This window comes from Hesperophylax consimilis, chromosome 30 (genome assembly GCF_061612785.1).
Source record: "Hesperophylax consimilis isolate HC1 chromosome 30, BYU_Hcon_1.0, whole genome shotgun sequence".
Lineage (NCBI taxonomy): Eukaryota > Metazoa > Arthropoda > Insecta > Trichoptera > Limnephilidae > Hesperophylax > Hesperophylax consimilis.
This window is the reverse complement of record NC_142865.1, coordinates 15,659,007-15,684,985: the sequence shown is the minus strand read 5'-3', so window position 1 is coordinate 15,684,985 and position 25,979 is coordinate 15,659,007. Positions and strand designations below refer to the sequence as shown.

The 25,979-nt window shown below is 33.0% G+C and overlaps 1 protein-coding gene across 1 annotated transcript in view; it reads left to right on the top strand.

Annotated features, from left to right (window-relative positions):
• Positions 1-25,669, top strand: part of LOC149409681 (agrin-like) — a 100,355-nt gene extending 74,686 nt beyond the window's left edge. The window contains exons 6-8 of the mRNA XM_089649471.1: positions 8,874-9,035; positions 24,727-24,888; positions 25,638-25,669. Of these exons, the coding sequence (XP_089505597.1) occupies positions 8,874-9,035; positions 24,727-24,888; positions 25,638-25,669 (356 nt within the window). The remainder of the gene's footprint in view (positions 1-8,873; positions 9,036-24,726; positions 24,889-25,637) is intronic.
• The last annotated feature ends 310 nt before the right edge of the window (positions 25,670-25,979 follow it).

Sequence of the window (25,979 nt, the reverse complement as noted above, 5' to 3'; positions counted from 1 at the left end):
AAGTTGTTACATGGCAGTACTACGTCTATTGGTAAAATTCTAGTGAAATAATCTAAGTGTTAAATTCTGAACAAGTCCCTGGACTTAGAAAGTTTTGTAAAAAGTCTTAAATTCAGTTTCTAAATTCTGAAAACCCCACCAGTGAAGTTTTGTTAAATCAGTTTAATTTGGTTAAACAGTGAAAATAAATATAATTTAAACTCAGTGCTTAAAAGTGTTAAGTGAAGTGCAAAAAGTGAATTGTGAATTAATTAAAAATTTAAAAATAATTATTTCATTCAAAGTGAAAACATTCAAATTAAATTTAAGAGTTTGTTATCGTTAATCTAAAGTGAACGTGATCGCGTATTGATATTTAAAAATAGATTATAATTTAACGTCAATTTGGTTAAAAAATAATAATAATAGTAATAAATACTTCATCTTAGGTTAAAAGAAACACAAAAACAAAAAAAAGGATTCGATAATAATAAACGTTTAAACCTTTGTTCTAAAATTAATAGTAAGAGGGAAAAAATTTAATTTATTAAGAAGTTATTTAAAAGTTTGCACAATTCGGAATAAATTTTCTTATCAATTTAGATAAAAAGAAATTTAGAATTAATAAATTGTTCAATTAAAATCCATCGTGCGTATAGCGACAGTGTTAAAAGTGTTTGTCGTTTAACCGGAATTTTAATCATCAGTCTATCATTTCGAAAAAAGTATTTTAACAGTTATCATTCAAAAGCTTAAACTAGAAAAGTGTTATTAAATCAACGGGTTTTCTGAATTAGGATTTCGTTCGGAAGAAAAATTAAATATCAGCTAATTTATATGATTCAAGCGAGAATAAAATATTAAATAGGAATAAATAGTCGAAAAGATTTATTTTGAAATTAGTTGAAAAATACAATTAATTAGGTAGGATTTCTTCATCAAGGTTGTTGTGTACTACCCGACCGGAAATACCTTGACGTGGGTGAGTTTTCCTTTTATAAATAATTTTCAGGTCCCAGGAGACACAGAAGGGCTGTGAAGTGGAAGTATATCAATTGAATATTAAATTAAAACAACAAAACAAAGAATTACACATTAATATATGTATATTGTATATTTGTATATATATTTATAAATATAAAATAAAATATTGTACATAAAGAATATATATATGAGTAATGTAATTATATATATGTATTTTATTTATTAATCGAAACATCGAAATGGTAGCGATTTTTAATACCTACCCGAGGACATATCTATATTATTGAAAAAGAAAATATGTATTTATTAATATTCAAGACCATGTAGAATCATATACCTTATATTTATTTATTAATATATGTAATCTTATTTAACGTATTTTGACAATCGAGATATGTGTACATATATATATATTTATATTATTTTCACTTAACTTCTAGTAAATTTACTAAATTCGGAAAATGAAATAAATAGTTTAACTTCAATAAAGGATTTAAAAATATTTTAATTAATAGTGCACAATAAAAGTTAAGAGGCACAAATGACTTCTAAGGAATTTTAAAATAAACAAATCTCACATTTAGGTTAGTGTGTCAGGAGATGTTTATATTATTTGTTTACAAAACAAAGGATCACTGGAGAATTGGGCCAACCGCATAGTTTGAAAACGACCTTGGCCATAATTAGTTAGTCACAAAGGATTTTATTAATTACCCGAAACAGCTGGAAGATGCGTGTTCTCAAATACTTATCAATCACAAACGACAATTGAAAAATCACGGGTTAGCCAGATTTATATCGAAATTACATGAAACATTTAAATATCATTGATTAGATAGTCGCATAGATTTTTATTAGTTACCTGAAACAGCTGGAAGCTGCGTGCTTACAAATACTTATCATTCACAATCGACAATTGAAAAATCACGGGTTAGCCAGATTTATATCGAATAATTATACGAAACATTTGAATTTTATTGATTGGGTGCTCATACAAAACCCCATCAGTTGCCTGAGATATTTGAGGGTCGAGTACTCTCTAATGTGGCAATCAACCACTTGAAACAATTGGAAAATCACGGGATAGGATGAACAAAAATTAATGTTGAACCCTGGAGGTAAAATTTAAAACAAATACGGTTCATCAAGCAGGAGGCAGTGGTCGCTCCTACAACAAGACCATTAACCAAACCAAATAGAGATGACGATTCTCTTAAATAAAAACGTCAAAACCAAACAAACAAAAGCCTGGAGTTCGATAGCTCTCCAAAACAAACTATCAAATATGACCTTATTCTACTAGTATTTATTAGTATCACCTTATTAGTACGTATATATTCGGTTACCAATCCTAGAATTGTGCAGAATTCTTCGTGCGAGATCCGAGCTCGGGATGCGAGGTAGATAGCCTCGTATTGCGAGTTATAAACCTTTCCCAAACTGTATGTATACATATATTTATTCGTATGTACTGTTTACTGGAGAATGCGGACCTGCATACAGCTTGCATTTAGGTCGGTAGACCACTCTCGCATCCTCTCTTAAACGTGGAATGAGGATTCACAACCCGTAAGTCCACACCAACCGTGAGTATATGATTGTATATAGGACGAAACCGGTTCGCCCTAAGTAAATTGTAGTCCAAGGAGGGGTCGGAATTTGGGGGTATCGAGACCCGAGGGGAAACTTGAAGGCAGCACATGATGACGTGGAAGGCTTTTTGGGACGAGATAACTTAGGTATCAATCAAAGAGCCGTGTCAAAGGATTGTGCAAATTTCTTGTTGACTCACGATCATCTCGTTTACTTGCAGGAGGATTTGGAGCCAAATTATGCCAGCAAATGGGCTATTCCGAGTTCGTCAAATATGCAATTAACTAATTACATTAACCTACTAAATCAATCTTAACATGTACCTTATAGCAGCAGAATCATAAAGGAGTGGCGCCACACAGACACAAGAGTTTACCAAAATCAAATTTACTAACAATTAACCATTTGAGTTATATCAAATTACCTGTCCAAATAAACATGTATAATATCTTTTATCAGCGTTTGACTACGACTTTGTTAGGGTGCAGGGAATCAGAAATTACAATAGGAAAGTTAGCTCATTCAGAGAATTCATTTAAGTCTAGGTTTGCAATGGAAAGACCAATTAAATTGTGAAACTCAACACCTCGATCAGAACCAAAGGGGTTACCACAAAAATGAATGTAATTAAAATCCTATATCATAAATCAAAAAAATTACACAACGTTTGATGGAATTTAATTACAATATAAATACGGGTATATTTGCGTTCAAGATCGTAAATAACGTATTAATTAGTTAAGTACATATGTCTATAAAGATATATAGTACAAGAGAGCTTTAAGTAGCTTTCTATAGATATCAAGGAAAAGGGTCCAATTTTCATGGAGGCTTATGTGTTGTAGGGGAGGAATTTTCCATCCCTGCGAACACATATGCAAAGCCTTAGAAAAAAATTTTAAATATCGGTCATAGCCAAGAGAGAAGAAAATTCTATATTTGTTTTAAACAAACAAAAAGGAATTATATAAAATTACTCTCACACCCAAAAAGGTGAAACATTACAGCATTTCATTACATCCGATATATCTACACAATTTTTATGTTGAATTGGGGTAAGTTTTATGGCTAAGGGAAGGAGTGGAAGGTGAGGAAGTACCTGGATATTCAGATCTGGTCACCAAATACGGCTAGTCATTTCAAGCAACGTTTCAATTCTGAATTAATTAATCAATTGCGAAAAAGCGTGGGGTTAGGAATATTTTTTTAAATTATAGTTGTAATTTATTGTCGAGTTTTTAAATAATATGCGATGTTTTAAATAAAATTTAATAATTATTATGTAAATAACTTAGCAATCTGGCAGCATTCATTTGGCAGATGGTCGATCACATGCTTATCCCATGCAGTCATGACGTGTTTTCCTTTGCGTGAGTGCTTTCTGCTCGCTGTTGAGCTGTTTTATATGAACCGTTTTTTGATTCATCAGGATTGTTTTTAAAACTATACATTCTTTGTACCTTCAAATTAGTGGAAATAAACTTAAGTGTGTCAAGCTGCTCGTTATGTTCCGGTAATTCTGGAAGGCTTTTAACATAAGCAATAATATTCGTAAATCACAGTCCGCGAAGTTGTAAATAACTAAATTTATTAAAAAATATACGCTGTTGGATAGCCTTGCAAGTAACATTTTGACAGAGCACTTACGGTGATTTGAAAAACAACGGCGCTATTCAAATAATCCAATTATTATTATTGATAAGTACCTAAGTGAGGAAAATTGTTTTTAAAAGTGCTCAGAATTATTGGACTTCGATGGTCTTCGATTATAAATTCAGGAAACCTACTAATTAGTTTCTTTGTTTCAAAATTAGACTATTTAATACGTGAAACGCGTAAGAGGTGAAACCAGAGCACTCCAGAGGTGAAACAATTTCGATACAAAAATAAAACTGATGTGTACAATACAAGAAGACAATCAGTGATTCGCATACGAAAAATGTGAATAATAATTATTGTTAAATAAAATATTTATTTTCTGGTACTGGTTGTGTAATACGGGCTTCGTTCGCAGCGACGTCAGGAATCAGTTGCGACGTTGCTTTCAAACTTTGACAAACGATAAAACAGTGGTGACATGTGGTGAAAATATGTTTAGTTAATTTTTTATTAAAAAAAACGTTACCGGACAGCAAAGTGCACATAAGATTTTTTACTCCAAATGTGCTAAGGAATAGCTGGTTAAAGTTTGTCGGGTTAGTGCCGATACACCCTGTATAGCAAGTATGTAAATTACGCTTTTGAGTTTGAATCCGTTTTAGAATTAAAGAATCAATAACTAATGGTTCTTTACATCCCATATATTTTCTGCGACAACCTTTATGCTGTTCAGATAAAATATTTTTTTCATCTAAATGAGTTTATATTAAATCTGTCAAGCAAAAGGTTAAAATTTTATAAATTGTCGGTAAACATGTAATGAGTCAATACTGAGAGGCATTATTAATATTTTCGCTTGTAGGCAACATATGAGTAATGCCCTTAGTTAGAAAATTTGGAAAATTTGGAGGTTGTCTTGACAAATTTTGAAAGATTTTTTGCCAAAAAAGGATGTAAGCGTCATTCTCTGACGCATAATATTTATATCTCTATTATGATTTGTTTTATATCTTCAACCTCTGTCCATGGCTATAAATGAATTGTTCTGTAAATCTTACGTTTTATATAATCTTTTGTTTTGTATAAAATTTTTAATTCATATTCCTTTCTCACAAATTTAATTTACTTATTCCATATTATGCCGTCTCAGTAGAGGTAAATTCACAAGGAGGAAATCCATAATTGGTTTCATTTTACTATATAATACTTATGTACAAACTGATTAAATGTAAACTATCGATTTCCCGAAAATGAATAAATAAACAAATAAAATATAATGTGAATTAGTTAAACAGTTTGATACAGCGCCCTTGAGGTGATTTTTCACAAAAACGGCGCTATACAAATTATCCAATTATTATTATTATTATTATATATGCAATAAAAAACTTATAATGTGAGTTTACATATCACGTACACATGTATATTAAATTGATTATTTTCATTTATGTTATTTACCTAATAGTAAAATATAACAAAAGATTCTAATTTAAAATAAAATTAATATTTAATATTTTGATCAGAGATTGCGAGCATTTTTTTATATACCTTACAGTTGTTTTTGTCATTTGCCCTATGATTAACTGGAAATATCTTTTTTTTTTCATTTTGAATACAACAATTTTTGCAATTTGGTTGTTTGGTCTTGTTCCCGTATTCACTGTATGTGTGATCGAGACCACAGTAACTGAAAACAGAGTTTTTGTCCTTTCTCTGCAGAAATCTTGCAGTACCATGTCCGAAGCGTAGACAGTGGTAACATTGCATAACTGGATTTGTGTCTTCAACAAAGATTCTTTGGTATCTGATTTTAATTTTTTCTTGGTTTACGAGTATTCTCCGGGTTTCACTATTTACTTCGACCACATAATTAGACGTTTCATGAAATTCATTTTTAATTATTTTTTTGATGTTAAAGACAGGTTTCTTTAAAAGAGCTCTAAGTAATACTGAGAAGGGTCTTAAGATCAACGGAGTTGTCATTAATAACATAAGATACGCAGATGATACTGTATTACTAGCTGACTGTATCGATGACCTCCAAGACCTATTAAATCTTGTTAATAATGCTGGTGAGCAACTGGGCCTAACAATCAACGTCAATAAAACAAAATGGATGACATTTGGACGACTAGATCACTCTGAATCAGTGATACAGTTAAATGGTTGCAATGTCGAAAAGGTCGAAAGATTTAGATACCTCGGCAGTATTCTCACGGAGACTCTTGACCCAGATGTAGAGGTTAGGTGCAGAATTGAAGCAGCAAGAACTGCGTTCATTAAAATGAAATCCCTCTTCTGCAATGATAATATCAGCTTAAAACTAAGGCAGAGAATGCTAAAATGTTATATGTGGTCGGTCTTGTTGTATGGATGTGAAACATGGACCTTGAAAGTAAATACCATGAACAGGTTAGAGGATTTTGAAATGTGGCTTCACCGGAGAATACATGGACCGACATGATCACCAACACAGAAATTCTCAGGCGGGCTAGAGCAGAGAGAGAACTGCTTCGATTAATAAAAATCAGGAAAATTTCATATCTGGGTCATGTACTTCGAGGGGAGAAGTATCACTTGCTCCAGTTAATATTGAAAGGCAAGATAGAGGGTCGCAGAGGGCCTGGTAGGAGACAAATGTCTTGGCTGCGAAATATACGAGAGTGGACCGGCATTAGAAGTGTGGAGGAGCTATTCCAGGCAGCGCAAAACAAAGAGACATTTTCTAGAGTGATCGCCAACGTCGGGGGGGACCTGATACGGCACATAAAGAAGAAGAAAGACAGGTTTATGTTCTTTATAATCATTAAATATTGCCTAGAAAATAAAAGTAGGTGTTTTTTGATAATTCTTAAGTATCGACATCATTTATTACATTTGAGATCTCCATTTATAATTTCTCTTCGCGTCCTCTTTTTTTAAACATTCAGTGATGCTAAAATAATGCAAAAAGACATTATTTTCATTTTGCAAAACAACTTGGAGATGATTTTATCGTTACTGCAACATGTTTTTACAAAGTGAACCTATATTATTTACAACTCAGCGTTTCAATTTATTGAAATTATAAATAAATGCTTTGCACAAATCATCCACCAACAACAACAGTGGGTCAGGTCCGGACGCTGCGTACCTATATCTCTTAAAGAAACCCATTTTATGGGGGGAAACATTCGTTCCACAGCCGAGCTAATATCAACCGTGTAAAAATTGTTGGAAACGCGTTCGGTTTGTTTTCCGGCTGTATACTGATGCCGAAGGGATCAAATCCTCTTATTATTCAGAATATCTCCCGTTGAAGTACTTGTAGAACAAGCACAGCATTCCTATTTTACGATTATGTTCTAAAGAATGCAAAACAGAACATAAAAAAAGAATCAAGACAGTATAACCTTTTTAACAGAACTTTATTTATAAGTTTCTTCGTAAAATACTCATCACGTTACGTTTTCATATATATATTTATAAAATCGTCCTCTCTGCCTTCATCTGCGGGGAAACGGCGTGATGAATAATTAGTTAGTTGGTTAGTTACTAGTACCAAAGATGATTGATCATAAATGATCTCAAATAGAGTCCTGCCAGTGATGGTAATGTTTTTATATATTTTACGATCTTTTTTTAAATACTTATTATATTAGGTACCCTTTCAATTAATATAACTAATACCAAAATTCAATAAAAAAATGTTTATGAAATGTTGCCATCAATTCAGTTTAATACCGCATAGTAAAAATCCTTCAGATCTCGAAGGATTTCTTAATTCTATCCCGCAATTCCGCGGGATTTCTTAGTTCGATCACGAATTCTCGCGGGATTGTCACTAAAAATGCAGTCATTTTCAAAGATCGATTTTTAAACAATTTTTTTGGTAATATTTTTAATTCCGAAACGACCCTGTGTAGCCAAACACGTGTACATATGTTTAGGTACATTGACCTCAGAAAACAAAATCGCTATATAAAGCAACTGTTTTGTGTTTTAATTCCAAATAATCCCTTTCTTCTGTTTGTGATCATACACTGTCTGCTCTCTTTCCAAGATGAAATTCTTCGTCTTCTTCGCATTTGGTAAATATAATATTCTACATTTTTTAACAGATTGTCTTCTAAAGAATGTTAACTGACATGTTTTTTAAAATTATTTATTTGTTGACTTTTCTGTAATTTAGTTAGTAAGTTAATTCACCATCCTCATCATAGCTTATCTACAGAATAACGTTTATTCTTGATTTACAATTTATTTATTTAACTAGCTGTACACCGCCACGCGTTTGTGTCTGTCTGTGCAGATAGAGAAAATTAAAAAATAAATAAATACATAAAAACTCACGCGTATTTGAATTCAACGTTGTGTCAAAAGTAAAAACCAATCGGTAAAGTACTTTCGGAGATTTAAGATTTTGAACAAATGAACATAATTTAAATTTATATTGATTGATGACGATTGATAATGATTGATTGGTTTATGAAGTCTGAATTTACTACTCAGTAATCGAACCTATCAACAGTGGCTATATATGTCGGATAAGTAATTTTATTTTACTTTCCAGGAATGTGCTCCATGAGCGATATTGTATTTTTTTTTCTACCAAATACTGAGGCCGTTGAGGGTGGGGGATTTGCACCCCCTAAACCTCTTTTATATACGCCATTGGGTTTAATACCTGGTTGTTTTATGGTGGAATTTTGAATATTATAAATATTGTAATTTCACAGTGTTTCTGGTGATGGCCACCGCTCTGGCCCAACGATCTTCCGATTGTTCTATGATCTGCCCCTTGTACTATGAATCCTTGTGCGCCCGGAATAGCAATGGAAACACCAAGAGTTTCGTTAACCCGTGCCTCATGAAAGTAGATAACTGTAACAAGGGAGAGGGTAAGTGTCACATAATTGTATATCTCTATTATTTCTCTTCTTTTTTAGTAATTTCCTTACTTCTCAAGATTCAGTGGACAGCCAGACTCATTTATATGTGTTAATTGGTGCGAACCGCTACAGAATGAAATTAGGTATTTAATGTTGATAAAAAATAAACATTAATTAATGAAACGTTGGCTAAAGAAGGAGGTAGTGAAATATTACAAAAATAAATCACAATAATCACTATAATAATATTATTGAACATATAAAAGAAAAACTTAAATTAAACTTGATAACAAAAATGATGGTCCGTGTAATTTTATCGTAGATCTGCGTTAACTCAGCGTTGAATACAATATTGACGATTCTAAAACAAAATAAATGAAATAAAAAAGACAGGTATATATTCAGTCGCGTCTTGGAATTGAATTCAGGACCCCTTCCTTGTCGGAAAAATGCTCTGACCACTGAGCTAACAGTTTCATACTTCGACTGAGAGCTACCAACATAATATTCGTTTTCTTATCGCATTTTTGTAGCTGCTATCTTTATATATGATTGCAAGATTCTACCCGAACTAAATGCAATCCAGATAGTGCCTTTGATAAATATAGCCATTTTTATTTTAATGTGTGACATCTGTTGGCAATTTTACAAGTTAGAATGTTTTAGTTGATTGTAATATAATCATTTAGGACAATATTAACGAATAATGCTTTCCACTATTTTCTAGATCAAAGTTATCAAATTTTTAACAAATATTTTTTCTTCGTTTTCAGATTACGTAAAATTCAAGAATGGACGCTGTTAACAAAACTTGTTTAAAAATGATTTATTTGCAATAAAAATCTGTTTTATGTGTTCATTATGATTAATTTCCCCCTTCTTTAAAAGAACTGTTTCCATCTCCGAACGATAGCACAAAGCATGGTGTAATTATTTTCAGGCTTTCTCTTCTCCCAACTTTTCACTGGTTAAAAAGTACCCTCAATCGATCCGGGGTATCTTGATCATGTGAACGGGTACCGCACAAGAGTCCCGTATAGGTTTTTTCATTCCTGGAATCCCACAACTCCGCAACCCCGCATCCCGCAATCCCGGGATTGAAAAATAACTGGTTACATTAATAATCTCGCAATCCCACATTCCTGTAATCTCGCGGACTTGTGGGATTTTCAATAGCGGGATTTGTGGGATTGAAAAAATCCTGTTTATATAGGTAAGCGGTGGCCAATCTTTCATAATGAAAGAATAGCTGAAATTGATGTTACGAAGAGTTGATAGAGCTGCATCTCATGTTTTTGAAACTTCAAGATTTAGAATCAATTTTGAAGAAAGACATGTCGGTTTTTGAGAGCGGAGGGACGAGAGAAAGATACCTCCAGTTACCAAAGTTAACGCACTTCTTCTTGGTGACAGAACCACCAACTACTGTAGAAGCAAAGAGATCGTTTTATGGTGCTGGTATTTTGTGCACAAAAATATCTGTTCACGTTTGGGTAACAGGACTCTCCATAGTGTTTTTTTTTCAATTATGGTCTTCTTAAGAGGAACGTCTGCATGGCCATTTTCATGAAAAACCAATATACCCAACCATTTAAAAAAATATATTATTATTTATAATCTTATATAACCTTTTTTAACACTATGGTTTAGCAAATATCTAGTTTATTTGAATTTTAATTTATAAAATATAAGCCATTAAAGAATGGCAATTTTCCAAATATTAGAGGCAATTTTGGTAATTAAGAGTTAATGATTTTGCTCTGAAGTAAATAACATTCAATGAAATACAAAATAAATATTAAAGATAATAAAAAAAGCTCTTTGATGAGCGTAAATTTAAATAACAAACGACTGATTTACATTGGTAAACAAATTAGTTGTATATAAATTAAAATATATACATTTTTGCGAAGTTTTATTTTATTTTATATAATACCAAATTTGTCTCTAAAACCATGACGAATTTGAATTATTTAATGTCCTTAATATCATAATATAAAATTTAAATGTATAAAATAGCACATAGTACATAAATAGTTGGATATTTGAGCCTCGTAATACGTTTTAAATGAATATTCTATAAAATAACTAGTACCAAGGATTAATATACCATATAGGATAATATATAGATTTGTGTCGCCTTAATAATAATTAAGGGGTTATTTTTAGCAAAATCTCCTAGATCACAAGGCCGGGACACTGAATCAAATCAGCATCCTAACTTGTATGAGAACTTCAAAAAACGTATTTCACATTAACGTTTAATTTTTAAGCTCAATAGTTCTTGGGATCCGGTAATTGACGGCTACACCAGAACTAAGCGAAGAAAATCACTTTAAAAATAATACGTTAATGTTAGCTCAGAGGGTTGGAGCTGGCAACACGGTATCACATCCTCATACATAAGCTCACATTTCACCACAACCTCAAATAACACATCTGCCCTGATGATGGACACTGCAATGCTGTCAGAAACGTTGGCTAAAGAAGAAGTTAGCGCAACACGGCATAACACCCCAAAAACAAATAACAAAAATACCGGGAAAATAAGTTTCATTTTTCAAAAATATTTTTTATTTATTTTTTTTTAAATATTTTCATTTTTCAAATAAAAGGCCGTGAAAATCTTAAATCATAATTTATTGTATACCAAATTATCGCCGTATTTGTTGGACTCTGTCTCACATGTTGGCTTTGCGGTTACATTAAAAACTCAGTCAAACTAAAACAAATCATTAGTTTAATAATGTTGACAAAATGGCAGCCTTTGGTAATTTACTCGCGGATTTTCAATTTTATTAATTTAATTGAATCCGTCCAGTGATTTGAATTATATTTATACAGTTTTTTTCTACGGGCTCCTTGTTTGAGGGGTAAGGCTTGTGATGTTTTGGACATCCACAAAAATAAACGATAAATAATAAAATAACGTGCTCTAAAAATTTTTTGTTTAAACAACGACGGAAGATTTATTGACAGACAGGCCTTGAGTAAACAGATTCCCACGGGAAAGGAGAGATCGGAGGGAGTCGAGTTTTGAACTTTGGTGGATTGACAGCCCCGAGAAAGGGATACAAATCAGAAGTGTTGTTTGAAATTGCAGTTAATTATTGAATTCAAATGGTATTAGAGAATATTGCGGAATATTGAATTAAAGTGAAAGATTATTGATCCGGTGTTTGTGTGAAGTGAAAGTGATTCGACTCAGTGAGAAAACAATTAATAATAATGACAATAAGGAACAATCGGATAATTTGTAGAGCGCCGTTTTGTAAAAACCCACCTCAGGGGCGCCAGGTGTTGTGCAATCGCGATTGTGTTATAAAGTTGTGTTGATTTAAACGTGATTTCGTATACAGTTCGAACTAGATTGCTTGTCTTAAAAACATGAAAATAATAAAAATATTGATTGCGTTTTAAAATAGAGTGAATGTACTTAAAGGCAGGAAGTGTTTAATCGGGCTAAGTTATTGTTTTGGCGAGATGGCATTCTATCCACGGAGACCGAAAACCAGAGAATCAAATAGATTATTAACTGTGGGTTCGAATCCTAACAGATTAGGGAGGTACAATTTTATTTACAGGAATATTTAATTACCCTTTTATAAGCGTAGGGAGGAGGTCGAAAATTAAAGTGATTTAGCTATATAGTGTAACCAGGTAAGTTTCACACGAGGATTTGGAGGTGACTAACAGGGTGAGTTTTTTTATATTATTTATTAAATTTCAGAGGACCTTTTTTAATAATAGGATACAACTGAGGTACAGGAACCGAGTTTGCAACGCCTGCAACCCAAATAATCTTCCCATAAGAAGGGATATGCTAGACGCATTGTCAATCAGCTGTGAGCGAGAGACGAGTCAACGACCTTTTCATATATAGGACAAGACGCAGGTACAGTCAGTCAAAGGGGGAAGTTTTGCTAGCGTATGCCGTCCCAAATTGAAAGCGATCGGATGCAACCAGACGGAACAAAATGAAAACTTTTCTTCTGTTATTTGACTTTCTAATTTAATACTTTTCATCTATTATTTGACTTTCTAAGTTACGAATTGGGATGCACAAAAACAAATCTAAAGTCGAAAGAGGGGGATGGTAATCTCCGAAATAAAACTACCAACCGAACAACTTTTCTCAACAGGTATCTTTCGAGAGGTAGGCAGCCTCTTTAAATTAAATGCAAAACATCAAACCAATTATCCGTTTATACCTTACCTGAGAGGATAGGTATTCAGTAGAAGTTACCCATACCTAATACACGAGGATGCTAGTAACCTCATAAAATAAATACTGGAACCAAATATTAAAATACAGACAGTCCTCATCCTAAATTTGGCATTTCGAGTAGACCTTACATATATCTCACATGATAATTGGCTGAATGGGTAGGCACACAACCTATCGTTAATAAGCGGGCAAAATGTCGACAAGATCGTCGTGTGTTACATATGTATTGACCTAGAAAGGGATGTAAATCCCCGACGACGTGGGAGTTACAACGTTTTCTAGAGGTGGCACGTAACTTAGGACCTTACGTGTCACATTTTCGCGACTAGATTCGTGATAAAGGGATGTTATGGTTTTCCCCTTCTACACTCAGTAAAGTAGTTTATCCTGGAGGTGTTTGAGATTGGGGCAATTCTGAAATTGGTGAAGAGACCTGGTTTTCTTTATTCTGGCGTGAAGGTTGCCGATTTGGAACAAGGGGAGACCCGGCCGGTTGTGATATCCAGACACGCAGATATCGATCGCCTTGCTCAAATTATCATCCATCAGTTTTGTTTGGTAAGCGGAGGAGCCAATCTTAACTTGAAAAAAATTCATTTCCTTTCCTCTCCTTCCCCTCCCAAAATATATACATGGATGGCGCCGACAACTAACACCATAAATTTATCGTATGTATATCACATATATAAAATCTAACACTTTATTAATTCACATTACCCTATGATAGGTAGAATCGAGTAGCTAGGGGGGGTGAGCAGGCGACTTAGAAGATAAGGTTTATGAAATGGTTTTGAAAAACAGCGGTAATGGATTCAACTCACTCTATCTCAAAAGAACCAAGGGATACCACACAAAACATAAATAACTAGGTTTCTAAACCGAGAAACAAAAACCCAACACAACGTTCGGTGAAGCCTTTTTATACTGAACCGTCACGTGAAATGAGTACGTTCAAGGTCGTACGTCACGTAGACAAACTAGGATGTACACACTTGAAGGGGTGTGTAATAAAGAAAAGACGGCAGGGAGGACCTTCCTACCCCGGATATATATATAACCAAAGCCTTATGGAAAAGTTACCTACGGGACTTAAGGAAAATGTATCGTAGAAAGAAGAGAAGGAAAAGTTTGAAGTAGAAAGGGCAGATCATTACAGGCTCTCGACTAGGAAGCCGAAGGTCGCGGGTCGAATTCAGGCGTGGGCATATATTTATTATTATTGCATTAAATTTATTTGTGTTAATTCACAATTTATTCATTTAGCGTTTTAGGGTCAACTTCCAGCTTTATTACGTATTTATTGTTTTGGTGTTTAATTCGTAGAACCCCATTTAATTTTTTTAAATAAATTTAAAATAAATCAAATTTAATAATGTTATAGTAATTATTAAGTTCTGTAAGTATTTCTGTTATTTTTACAGTTTTTAATGTGACAGCTGTTTCGGCTTTTGAGGCCATTATCAAACTGTTATATAGTTTTATTATACGACCGGGCGGCGTCCAAATTTTGTAAAAATATTTTTTTTTTCTACCATGCGGAAATGCTCGTACGTAATTTTTTTTACATTGGAATAAAAAATAATAATTCTTTCTAGTTTGTGTCAAATATTTATACTAGATGCCATTAATAATATACTTAATGGTTCCATGATAACTAAACACAGTGACAATTCAACACACTTTTAAAAAGTGATATAAAGTCATTAGAAACGATTAAAATTTTTTTTTTAACCTAACCTAACCCAACCTAATTAACCCAGTTAATAAAATTTTTGTTTCATCACTTTCCATGACTTTATAAAACTTTTTAAAGATGTGATGAATTATCATTTTGATGATTTATCCGATCACCATCCTAAATATAGCCAAAATGAATAATTCATCGGTTCGTACTTCTTAACAAAAGGTTGAATTTTTTTCCCCTTTTTATATTATATCAACAAGATAAAAATGAAGGTTCAGTTTTCTTAAAAATTTCGCAAATAAAACAAACGTGTTTTCGAAATATGAGTTCTTTCGATTTTTCTACGATTGGATTAAAAAATTAAGTGAAAATGTGGTTGGCGTTTTTGACAACATTTTTCACGTTTGATGTAAAAAAAATATTATTTAGAAATAGTAATGTTTTTGAAATGCATTCAACGGAAACATAGGATTGGGTTGGCAAAATATATGAGAAAACCATTATAAACCAATCGCATGCTCGCGGCTCCAAATGAATAATATATCATGCTAATTTCTCAATTAACTGTAAAAAAGCTTGTGCGTTAAATCATGTGACTGTCAGAGGGCAGGACTACACTTAGGTCACTGTAATGGTTTATCGTACAGTAACACGTCTAAACCATTTGTAGATGGCTGTGATGTAAATAACCTCAAAAAATCAGCCTCCCAAAAGTGCAGTACTAGAAGCGCGACCACTGATTCTCTGTAAGTAGCAAGTACCCTCCACTCGTACTGCCTCCAGACAAAGATCCCATACTTTCCTTGGTCCCTTCATATTCATATACAATAGACTGGGTCCCCAACTCAAAACATCTTGTTTAAACACTGAGATGAATGGATTTTAATGGTAACATTGTTATCCATTTTTTTTTCTTGCAAAGATAATGGGATGAAATATGTTGTCTCGGTATTTAGTGAGAGACAATTTAGGTCTAACCATGTTTTGAGTATGTTTATATTGATATTGGCTATCCTCATTGTTTCCTCCCATGATTTTACTTTTGTGATAACTACAGTGTTGTCTGCGTAAGATATGATATATCCAATAATAGGAAGAGTGAACATTTGATTTATATATATAATAAAAAGGATTGGACCGATGACAGTTCCTTGCGGTATGCCAAAAGATGAGGTTTTGGGTTCACTGAGGGTATTATTGATTTTGACATATTGAAATCTCTCTTTCAGATAATTTTGGAACCACGATAGCACTATTCCGTCCAATCCAATTTGCTGTAGTTTCTCAGTGCGTTTTGAGTGTGATATGGTATCAAATGCTTTGCGGAGATCATTAAAGATTCCAAGAAACTTTTCTCCATTATCTAATTTTTGCATTATTGTTGATGTTAATTTGGCGATCGCATCCTGTGTTCTGAGATTGTCCCTAAATCCAAACTGGTTTGGGCTCATTATCTTCTTATCTTTTATGTAGTTGTTAAGTTGTTTTTTTAACAATTTTGTTTATAGATTTTTGCTATGTTTGATGTGAGTGCTATGGGACGATAAGTAAAAATGTTTTTTCTTCACGAGATTTAAAAACAGGGGTCACAATAGTATTCTTATAGTTATACCTTAGAATTAGAGAGATCTCTCGGCGGCTGAAGATATCATGTATCCCGTCACGTAAATTAAAATTATATTTTAATGTGGACGGAAATATATTTTTAAATATTTTTATTAAATTTTTACTACTATTTTTTTCTAATTACATGTATTTTTTTCTAATTGCACATAGTGTATAATTTTCAGAGTAATTACGTACCACTAGTGACACCTATGAAGGTTAGATTATATTGTTTATGAAATGTTCGCGCCTCTGCTATTTGTTTGTGATTAAATTGGGTCCGCAAAGACGATCCCTATTTTGCGGCCCTTTTGAATTTGAATGTTGTCAACAGTTTTTTGTCATATAAAAGGTTGGTTTTCCTAAAAAACGCTCTCTTGCTCAAAAACAACCAAAGGTTTCACCTTTCCTAAAGAACCACAGGAACTAGCCTGTATCCAGAGTATTTACTGTAAAAAGTGCCTAGTCATATCATGTGATAGTGGATATTTATTGTTAAATAAAGTGATTCAGTTTGCTCTCAATAGCGGAGTTTAATTCAAAGGACCCTAATTCATAACATATAGTAAGTCATTCAATAAATAATTTAAAATCACTAAATATAACATAACGCGTAAATTAAATTCTAACTTCTCTATTTTATTTGCCTCTATTGTTTTGATGTATTCAACACTATTCCTGTATTGTTTTTATTACTATACTCCAAATGAAGTCGGGCACCACTTGCTACTACATTGCGCAAGCAAGCATAGCAAGTAGGTAAATTTATTTAAAAAAATGATAAATAAAAATTAAACAAGTATTGATAAATCGATCATCCTACACGTCTAAATTAATGAGGTCAATGCGGTCAACACAATGCGATGTCCAGTAAATAAGTCCCCCTTAACTGCTTCCTCAAAGCTATGAAAAATTGTACAATGTTTGTGTTGCAATTTGTAATAACATGTTGAAATACTATTTCATAATAGATATGTTTTTACAAAGTGAATCATTTTTTTACAACTCAGTGTTTCAATTTATTTAAATTATAAATCAGTCAGGTCCGGCCGCTTCGTTTTTTTTTTGCACCCGTACCTAGTACGTACACAATACGCATATGAATAAATAGTTTTGTCTAAATTTATTTTTCGATTGAGGCATATTATAAACATCAGCTAACATTACATTCGAGTTGACGATGGCTTACAATCTATTTATAACAGAATTGTATCATGAAACCGTAGTATGATTGTTACAATAATACATTCTAGGCAACCTTGATCTAATGGTAGGAATATGAAAGTGAATCAACATTAATAAATTAGGGCTATCTAATCAATCAAGCGAGGGAAGAGTTGGAACTTTTGTGAAAATACTCCCTGCAGTAGGTACTATCCACCTGAAAAATTTAAGATTCCCATTTTGTGGAGGTAAGAAACATTACTTTCACAGTCGAGCATCAACTGTATACAAATATTTGGACACGCGTTCGGTTTCTTTTCAGGCTGTACACTGATGCTGAAGGGATCAATTCATCTTATTATTCAGAACATCTTCCATTGAAATACTTGTATAACACGCACAGCATTCTTACCTAACGATTATGTTTTAAAGAATTCAAAACAGAACATGAAATAAGAGTCAAGACAGTATAACCTTTCGAACAAAACTTTATTTATCAATTTCTTCATAAAATACACATCACGTTACGTTTTCTTATTTATGTATTTATGAAATCGTCCTCTCTGCCTACATCTGCGGGGAAACGGCGTGATGGTAAATTAGTTAGTAAGATAGTTACTAGTTACTAGTACGACATTCTCAGTCACGTTTTCTGATTCACATTCAGAAATATCATGAGTGGAACCATGTTTAATTTTATTTTTTATTTTGAAAAAGTTAAATGTCGAACAATTAAAAATTCTAGAAAATTTATTTGAATTTGCATCTTGGGATATCTTACTCTTAGGACAGGTTGTTTCGGAGAATTTGAACAATTCATCAAATTTCAACGTTCATTTTCGGGTTCTGTGAAAGTCCTATTCAAGTTCTGTTATTGTATCGTTGTAGGCTAGTTGCATGACAAAACTGAAATAAAAACAGAACTTGAAAAAATCTTTCACCGAACATAAAAATGAACATTGAAATTTGATGAATTGTTCAAATTCTCCGAAACAACCCGTCCTAATTAATATACTTACATAGTTTGTATAAAGCATAAACTAAAAATAATTTTAATATACTCATTACAATAAATGAAAAATAAGAATTGTTAATAACTTTATGGATAATATTGGATTCTTTAAGACTATTAAGATTATTGTATAGCTTGTTTAATGCATGGCTAGCGACTGATAATTCATCCTTATCTAAGGAATATATTCTACGACTTATTTCTAACTAACTAACTAACTAACCATCACGCCGTTTCCCCGCAGGGGTAGGCAGAGAGGACGGACCGCCAAACAACTTGGTCTTGGCACACACTCCTTGCCTCATTCACATTCATACATCGTCTCATAAATACTCTTCTATTATTCTGACTCTTGACATGGCCCGACTCGAGTATCTGATTCACTTGATCGTGCCATGTCTTTCTCGGGCGTCCCCGACTTCTGCTACCATTCACATTTGCATCATATATCCTCCTTAAACTCCTATCTTCGCTCATTCGCTCTACATGCCCAAACCATCTAAGCGTCCCTTTCTTAATCTTAGGGGAGACCGGGGCTAGTTGACCCACTTTTCACTTCGTGATTTAAAAAAAAAAATGAAGGCTCGTCACCATGGACTGTTAATCCAATAATGTAACATACACATTTGACTATGGAATCAGTTGATAAAACAAGTTAAAACATCCACCTACAGGTCAGCAATTATGTTTACAAAAAAACCCTCCCACTGAGTCAACAAACCCCGGGTGTGGGGCTATTCGACTCATAGTAGTGGGTTAGTTGACTCAAATGAGTCAATATCGAATTGAAAAAGAATAAAGTCAAAATTTACACATGAAAATTTATTACACATTATAAACATTACATATCGTCATCTGAATTACAGTTGATGCATTGGTAGTATTACAATCCGTTTTCAACGCCGCGGCAAGGCTTATCACCGGAGTATCTAAATACTCCCACATTTCAGAGCATCTCAAAAATCTGCACTGGCTCAAATGTCCTGAAAGAATCCAGTTCAAGGTATGCTGGATGGTATTTAAGTCACTTAACGGAATGGCTCCGGCTTATTTATCAGAATTGTGTATTCCAGAAGATTCCAACTCCCGACAGTCAACCCTTAGGTCAGCAACGTCATCAGCTATCGGAAGGTTGAAGGAACCAAAGCGCACACCAGATACTAAGTTCGGTGAGCGTGCTTTTGCCGTGTCAGGACCTAAAGCCTGGAATGGACTGCCACATGATTTGAGAATGATCGCAGACTCGACAGAATTTAGGTCTAAACTTAAAACGCACCTTTTCAGACAGTCGTATCCATAATTTCATAAATAAATAAATAAATAAAAATGATAACAAACTAACAATTTGTAGGCTTTTAAGACAGTTAAAATACATTTAAATTAAAATAAAAACTATAGCAGACTTAAGATCATGCGACGACCAGTGTTTTTTGATATAGTGTCCTCTGCGTGCAGTTCTATCTTTTATAAGCATAAACATTTTAATATAAGTGTGTTTGTTGGAAGTGACTTGCCAGGTAAGTATGTTTTGGTATCATTTCTAAATAACAAATGTAGATCCTAGGAAATAAATTGTACAGCGCCCTTGAGGTGATTTTTCACAAAAACGGCGCTCTACAAATTATCCAATTATTATTATTATTATTATTATTTGTAGTAGGTAGCGTTGCCAGATACACATTTTTTGTGAGCCCATAATTGGCAGATCATACACCTCACCCATTCTTCCCCAGGAACATTACATATGTAGGGCTCATCGCAAATCAGGCATGAAGTTTCATCTTCAGAATCCTCGTCGTCATCAGTAAACAAAGTTTTGGTAGCCATTGTTAATTTAGTAGTGTTGGATTTCTTTTTTTGTTAGTTTTTCCAGATTGCTTCTCTTTTTTTTATTTGTATCGCAAGTTTTCCCCTTATCGGTTTTTCTTTTGTATTTTCTCATTGCGAATATCTATCGAAATGAAAAGTTCTCTGTTAAAATTATACGTATACTAGCGACTTACAATTATATGGATTACAAAAATAAAATATTAAGTAAATATGCAAATACTAAATAGTTGACTCAGCGAGTCAACTAACCCCAACGCCACTGAGTCGACTAACCCAAGTCGCCATTTTTAATTTTAAAGCATTATTTCCAGTAAACGACCAGTACCACAAAAAACACAACTATCGCTATTCACTCACAAAAGAAGCATAATTAGCACCCATTTTATGTTTATATGATCTTGATTAATTAGGGCACAGCAATAATAAAATAAATTGCAATAAAAAAGTTACTCACCAAAGCAAAATATCGAAAATCAGAACTATATAAACCGACACGTGCGTAGGGATCCAAAGGAACACAAATACTAATCCGCACCGGCTATTTAAATGATGGGAAGGACTTACAGCGCCCTTTCTTGAGAACCGTTCAAGTTATCACCGCTGAGTCTACTAAGGCCTATAGTCAACTAACCCCGGTCTCCCCTACTCATTAAGCTTACATCAGCCTTGCACTCTTTGCGGATCTCCACATTCCTCACACGATCAAACATGGTTTTACCACACATACGCCTCAGGGATCTCATTTCAACAGCATTTAATCTACTTTCATCCTTTCTTTGCCAGTTCCATGCCTCACTTCCATACATCAAGGTAGGTACCAGCACTCCGTTGTGGACTGCTAACTTCGCTTCTTTGGACATTTTTTTGTTAGCGCCTACGGCGTTTAGTCCTCCATTAACGGAATTACCTGCATTTACCCTTCTTTCAATATCTCTGTCAGCCTTCCCATCTCTCGTTAACATACTTCCTAAATACACAAACTCATCCACCTGCTCCAAGTATTCCCCATTCACAATTATATTGCACACTGTTTTCGTACTCTCTCTTTCAAACACCATTACTTTAGACTTACTTACATTCATCATTAACTCATTCTTCATGCATACTTCGTTCATCCTAGACACGAGAGACTGTAGATCATCTATACTATTGGCAATCAGCACCGCATCATCAGCATACAACAGGCAGCATACTTTCAAATTATTCAACTTATTTCTGGTATCTGTAAAAGAGAAACTGTTTTATTTGTCTTCATATCACAGTCTTCGATTATATTAAAATTTGGAGTTATGGATTTCGAGAAAAATATAGAATTAGTATTTAAATTAAAATTACTACTAGTTATAACGCTTAAACTTGTAAATAGTTTACAAGACGTTTTAAGTGTTATTATACCGACACCATTTAGAGTAGCATCTTGCAAATTATTTTCTTCACATTTTACAGTAATCGATGTTTGGCTGGGTAATATGAATATCCACTGATTTTTATAATTTAGATTGTGCCAAATTTCATAGTAAAATTTACTTATTCTAGTATTACAGTTATCGGGTAATTGATGTGCATTGTTGATAATTTCAACTTCACTAATAGGTCTAGAGTTTACTTGATATAATGCGTTATCTAATGTACAAATAAGTCTATTTATTAGGACTGACTTACAATTATCTAATGTGTCCAAAGTTGTATAGTATATCTTATTTTCAGCAATAGCTAAATAAGGCATTGAAGGTAAAATAAATACAGAAAAACCATCAGGTCTTTTGACAGGCAGCGATATAAGGTTATATAAAATATAGTCTACATAATTAGTTAATGGGATTGTAATTATGAATATAATTTTATCTTTGGAAAACAAATATTTAATATTAATAATTGACAGAAGTTCTGTAATGTGTTTTAAATTGGGAGAAACAGGATAGGATGTAGGTATGGGGAAATATGGAATTGAACTTAATAATTCTTTGATAAATTGTTCGGGGGAGATTACAAAAGGGTGCAATTCAATTGTTTTTGCAAATAAGATTGCAATTAATAATGTTGACAATTCATCTTGAAGTTCTGAAATCATAATTGTTAACAATGCTAATTGACTTTCAACATTCTGTTTTATTTCTATGTCTATTAATTTGTTTTCTCATTGATTTCTAGATTGATAAGTGTGTGATTGAAATTAGTAATTGTGCTTTGTACGATTGTTGTTTAAGCAAATCGAACATTTGTTTTTCATTATCATTGATATTATTAAATAATTGGTCAAAATCAAGGGTTCCAAACACAGCTTTAAATGCTTTACCAACAATATCCAGCCAAGCCCGCTTGGAGCGAGTTTTATTTAGAATGATTTGCTCTAACACTCCATCCTTTTCCAACAAATATGGAAGAATTTCACTAATTATTTCTAGAGATGGTTCACAAAAAAAGTACTTTCATATGTCTTTCATTACACATAACCATTGTTTGTTTATAAGTCATTTGAATTAATTTTAATTTGTGATCAAAATGGGTCATATTGAAATAAGTTACAATATTCCATGACTTTTCAACAAAGTTTACAGTGTTTATAATGTTTAAATATGAAATTGATAATTGAGTACATAACATAGGTACCCTTTCAATTAATATTACTAATACCAAAGATGAATAAATAAATTGTTCATACAATGTTGCCATAAATTCAATTTTATACAACTTGGTAAAAACCCCTTAGATCCCGCAAAATCCTTAAAGATTTTTTAATTCTTTCACCCAATCCCGCGGGATTTCTTAATTCTATCACGCAATCCCGCTGGATTGACACTAAAAATGCTGTCGTTTTCGAATATAATTTTTTTGTGAATTTTATAAGTCCGAAGCGACCCTGTGTAGCCAAACACGTGTACATATGTTTAGATACATTGACCTCAGATAACAAAATCCCTATTTAAAGCAACTATTGTGTGTTTTATTTCCAAATAATTCCGTTCTTCCGTTTGTGATCATACACTGTCTGCACTCGTTCCAAGATGAAATTCTTCGTCTTCTTCGCATTTGGTAAATATAATATTCTACATTTTTTAACAGATTGTCTTCTAAATAATGTAAATTGACATGTTTTTAAAATTATTTACTTGTTGACTTTTCTGTAATTTAGTTAGTTAGTTAATTCACCATCCTCTTCATAGCTTATCCATAGGATAACGTTTATTCTCGATTTACAATTTATTTATTTAACTAGCTGTACACCGCCACGCGTTTGTGACTCGTTCTGTCTGTGCAGATAGAGAAAAAAAATTGAAAATATATAAACATAAAAACTCACGCGTATTTGAATTCAACGTTGTGTCAAAAGTAAAAACCAATCGGTAAAGTACTTTCGGAGATTTAAAATTTTGAACAAAACAAACATAATTTAAATTTATATTGATTGATGACGATTGATAATGATTGATCGGTTTATGAAGTCTGAATTTACTACTCAGTAATCGAACCTTTCAACAGTGGCTTTATTTGTCGGATAAGTAATATAAATGTACTTTCCAGGAATGTGGTCAATGAGCGCTATTTTTTTTTTCAACGAAATACTGAGACCGTCGAGGGTGGGGGATTTACACCCCCTAAACCTCCTTTATACAGGGTGTCCGGAAACTCGTAGTACAAGCGGGAAACTGGTGAATCTACATCACATTTGGAGTCGATTTTGTAGTATATTTTTTTTTTATTTGAGCTTTCGTTATCGAGTAAATCGAGTTTGAAGTTGATTTTTTTTTTTTTAATCAAATTCTTATAAATTATTACTGAAGATCAAAGTACCCAACTAATTAAAACTATTTGAAAGTAAAACAAATGAAGAAACTCGGATTTGAAGCATTATTTTGAAATCACCCTTCATTTAACACGGTGTAATCATAAAATATTTCTGCTCTGCAGGGTTAAAACATCTGTTATTCAACCCTAAACACCAGAAAAAACTTTAACCCTAAAATAGCCGAAAAGTATTTTTTTTGTTTTTTTTTTTTTTTTTTTTTAAATGCTCAAATCAAAAACTTTATGTTTTTTTGGGTTCCCCATGTGGTGTAGATTCTCCAGTTTCCCGCTTGTACTACGAGTTTCCGGACACCGTGTATAAGCCCTTGGGTTTAATACCTGGCTGTTTCATGGTGGAATTTTAAATATCATAAATATTGTAATTTCACAGTGTTTCTGGTGATGGCCACCGCTCTGGCCCAACGATCTTCCAACTGTCCAAAGATGTGCCCCTTGCACTTTGATCCCCTGTGCGCCCGGAATAGCCATGGAAACACCAAGAGTTTCATTAACAACTGCGAATTGAGAATAGACAACTGTAACAAGGGAGAGAGTAAGTGTCACATAATTGTCTATCTCTATTATTTCTCTTCTTTTTTAGTAATTTCCTTACTTCTCAAGATTCAGTGGACAGCCAGACGCATTAAAATGGGTCCATTGGTGCGAACTGCTACAGAATGGAATTATGTCTTTAATGTTAAAAAAAAATAAACATAAATTAAAGAAACGTTCGCATAAGAAGGGGGTAGTGAAATACGGCATAATATCCCAAAAATAAATCACTATAATAATATTACTAAACATATAAATGAAAAATTAAAATTAAAATTTTTAACAATACATAAATTTGTAGTCGTTTTGATAGTCCGTGTAGTTTGACCGTAGTTCTGCGTTAAATCAGTGTTGAAAACAATATTAACGATTCTAAAACAAAAGATATGAAACAAAAAAGACAAGAAAATATTCAGTCGCATCTTGGAATTGAACCCAGGATCTCTTCCTTGCCGGGGAAGTGCTCTGACCACTGAGCTAATTCAACAGTATTATACTTTGACTGAGAGCTACCAACACAATGTTCATTTTCATTTCGCATTTTTAGAGCTGCTATCTTTATGCATGATTGCAAGATTCTACCCGAACTAAATACAATCTAGATAGTGCCGTGGATAAATATAGCAAGTTAGAATGTATTATTTAATTTTAATATAATCATTTAGGAGTATATTAACGTATAATGCTTTCCACTGTTTTCTAGCTCAAAGTTATCAAATTTTTTAACAAATATCTTTTCTTTGTTTTCAGATTACCAAAAATTCAAGAGAGGAAACTGTTAAAAAACACATGTTTAAAAATGATTTATTTGCAATAAAAAGCTGTTTTATGTGTTCATTATGATTAATTTCCCTCATTCTTTAAATGAACTGTTTCCATCTCCGAACGATAGCACAAAGAAAGCTTAGTGTAATTATTTTCAAGCTTTCTCTTGCACATCTCCATTCCTTCCCACGTTCCACTCCTTTAAAACTTACCCTCAATTGATCCGGGGTAGCTTGTTCAATTGTGTTATGTATTAGTGCTTGTTGCTTGGGAATTTAAGTTTTATATGAAAAGGCCACAACGTGATGAATATTTTTACTCATCACG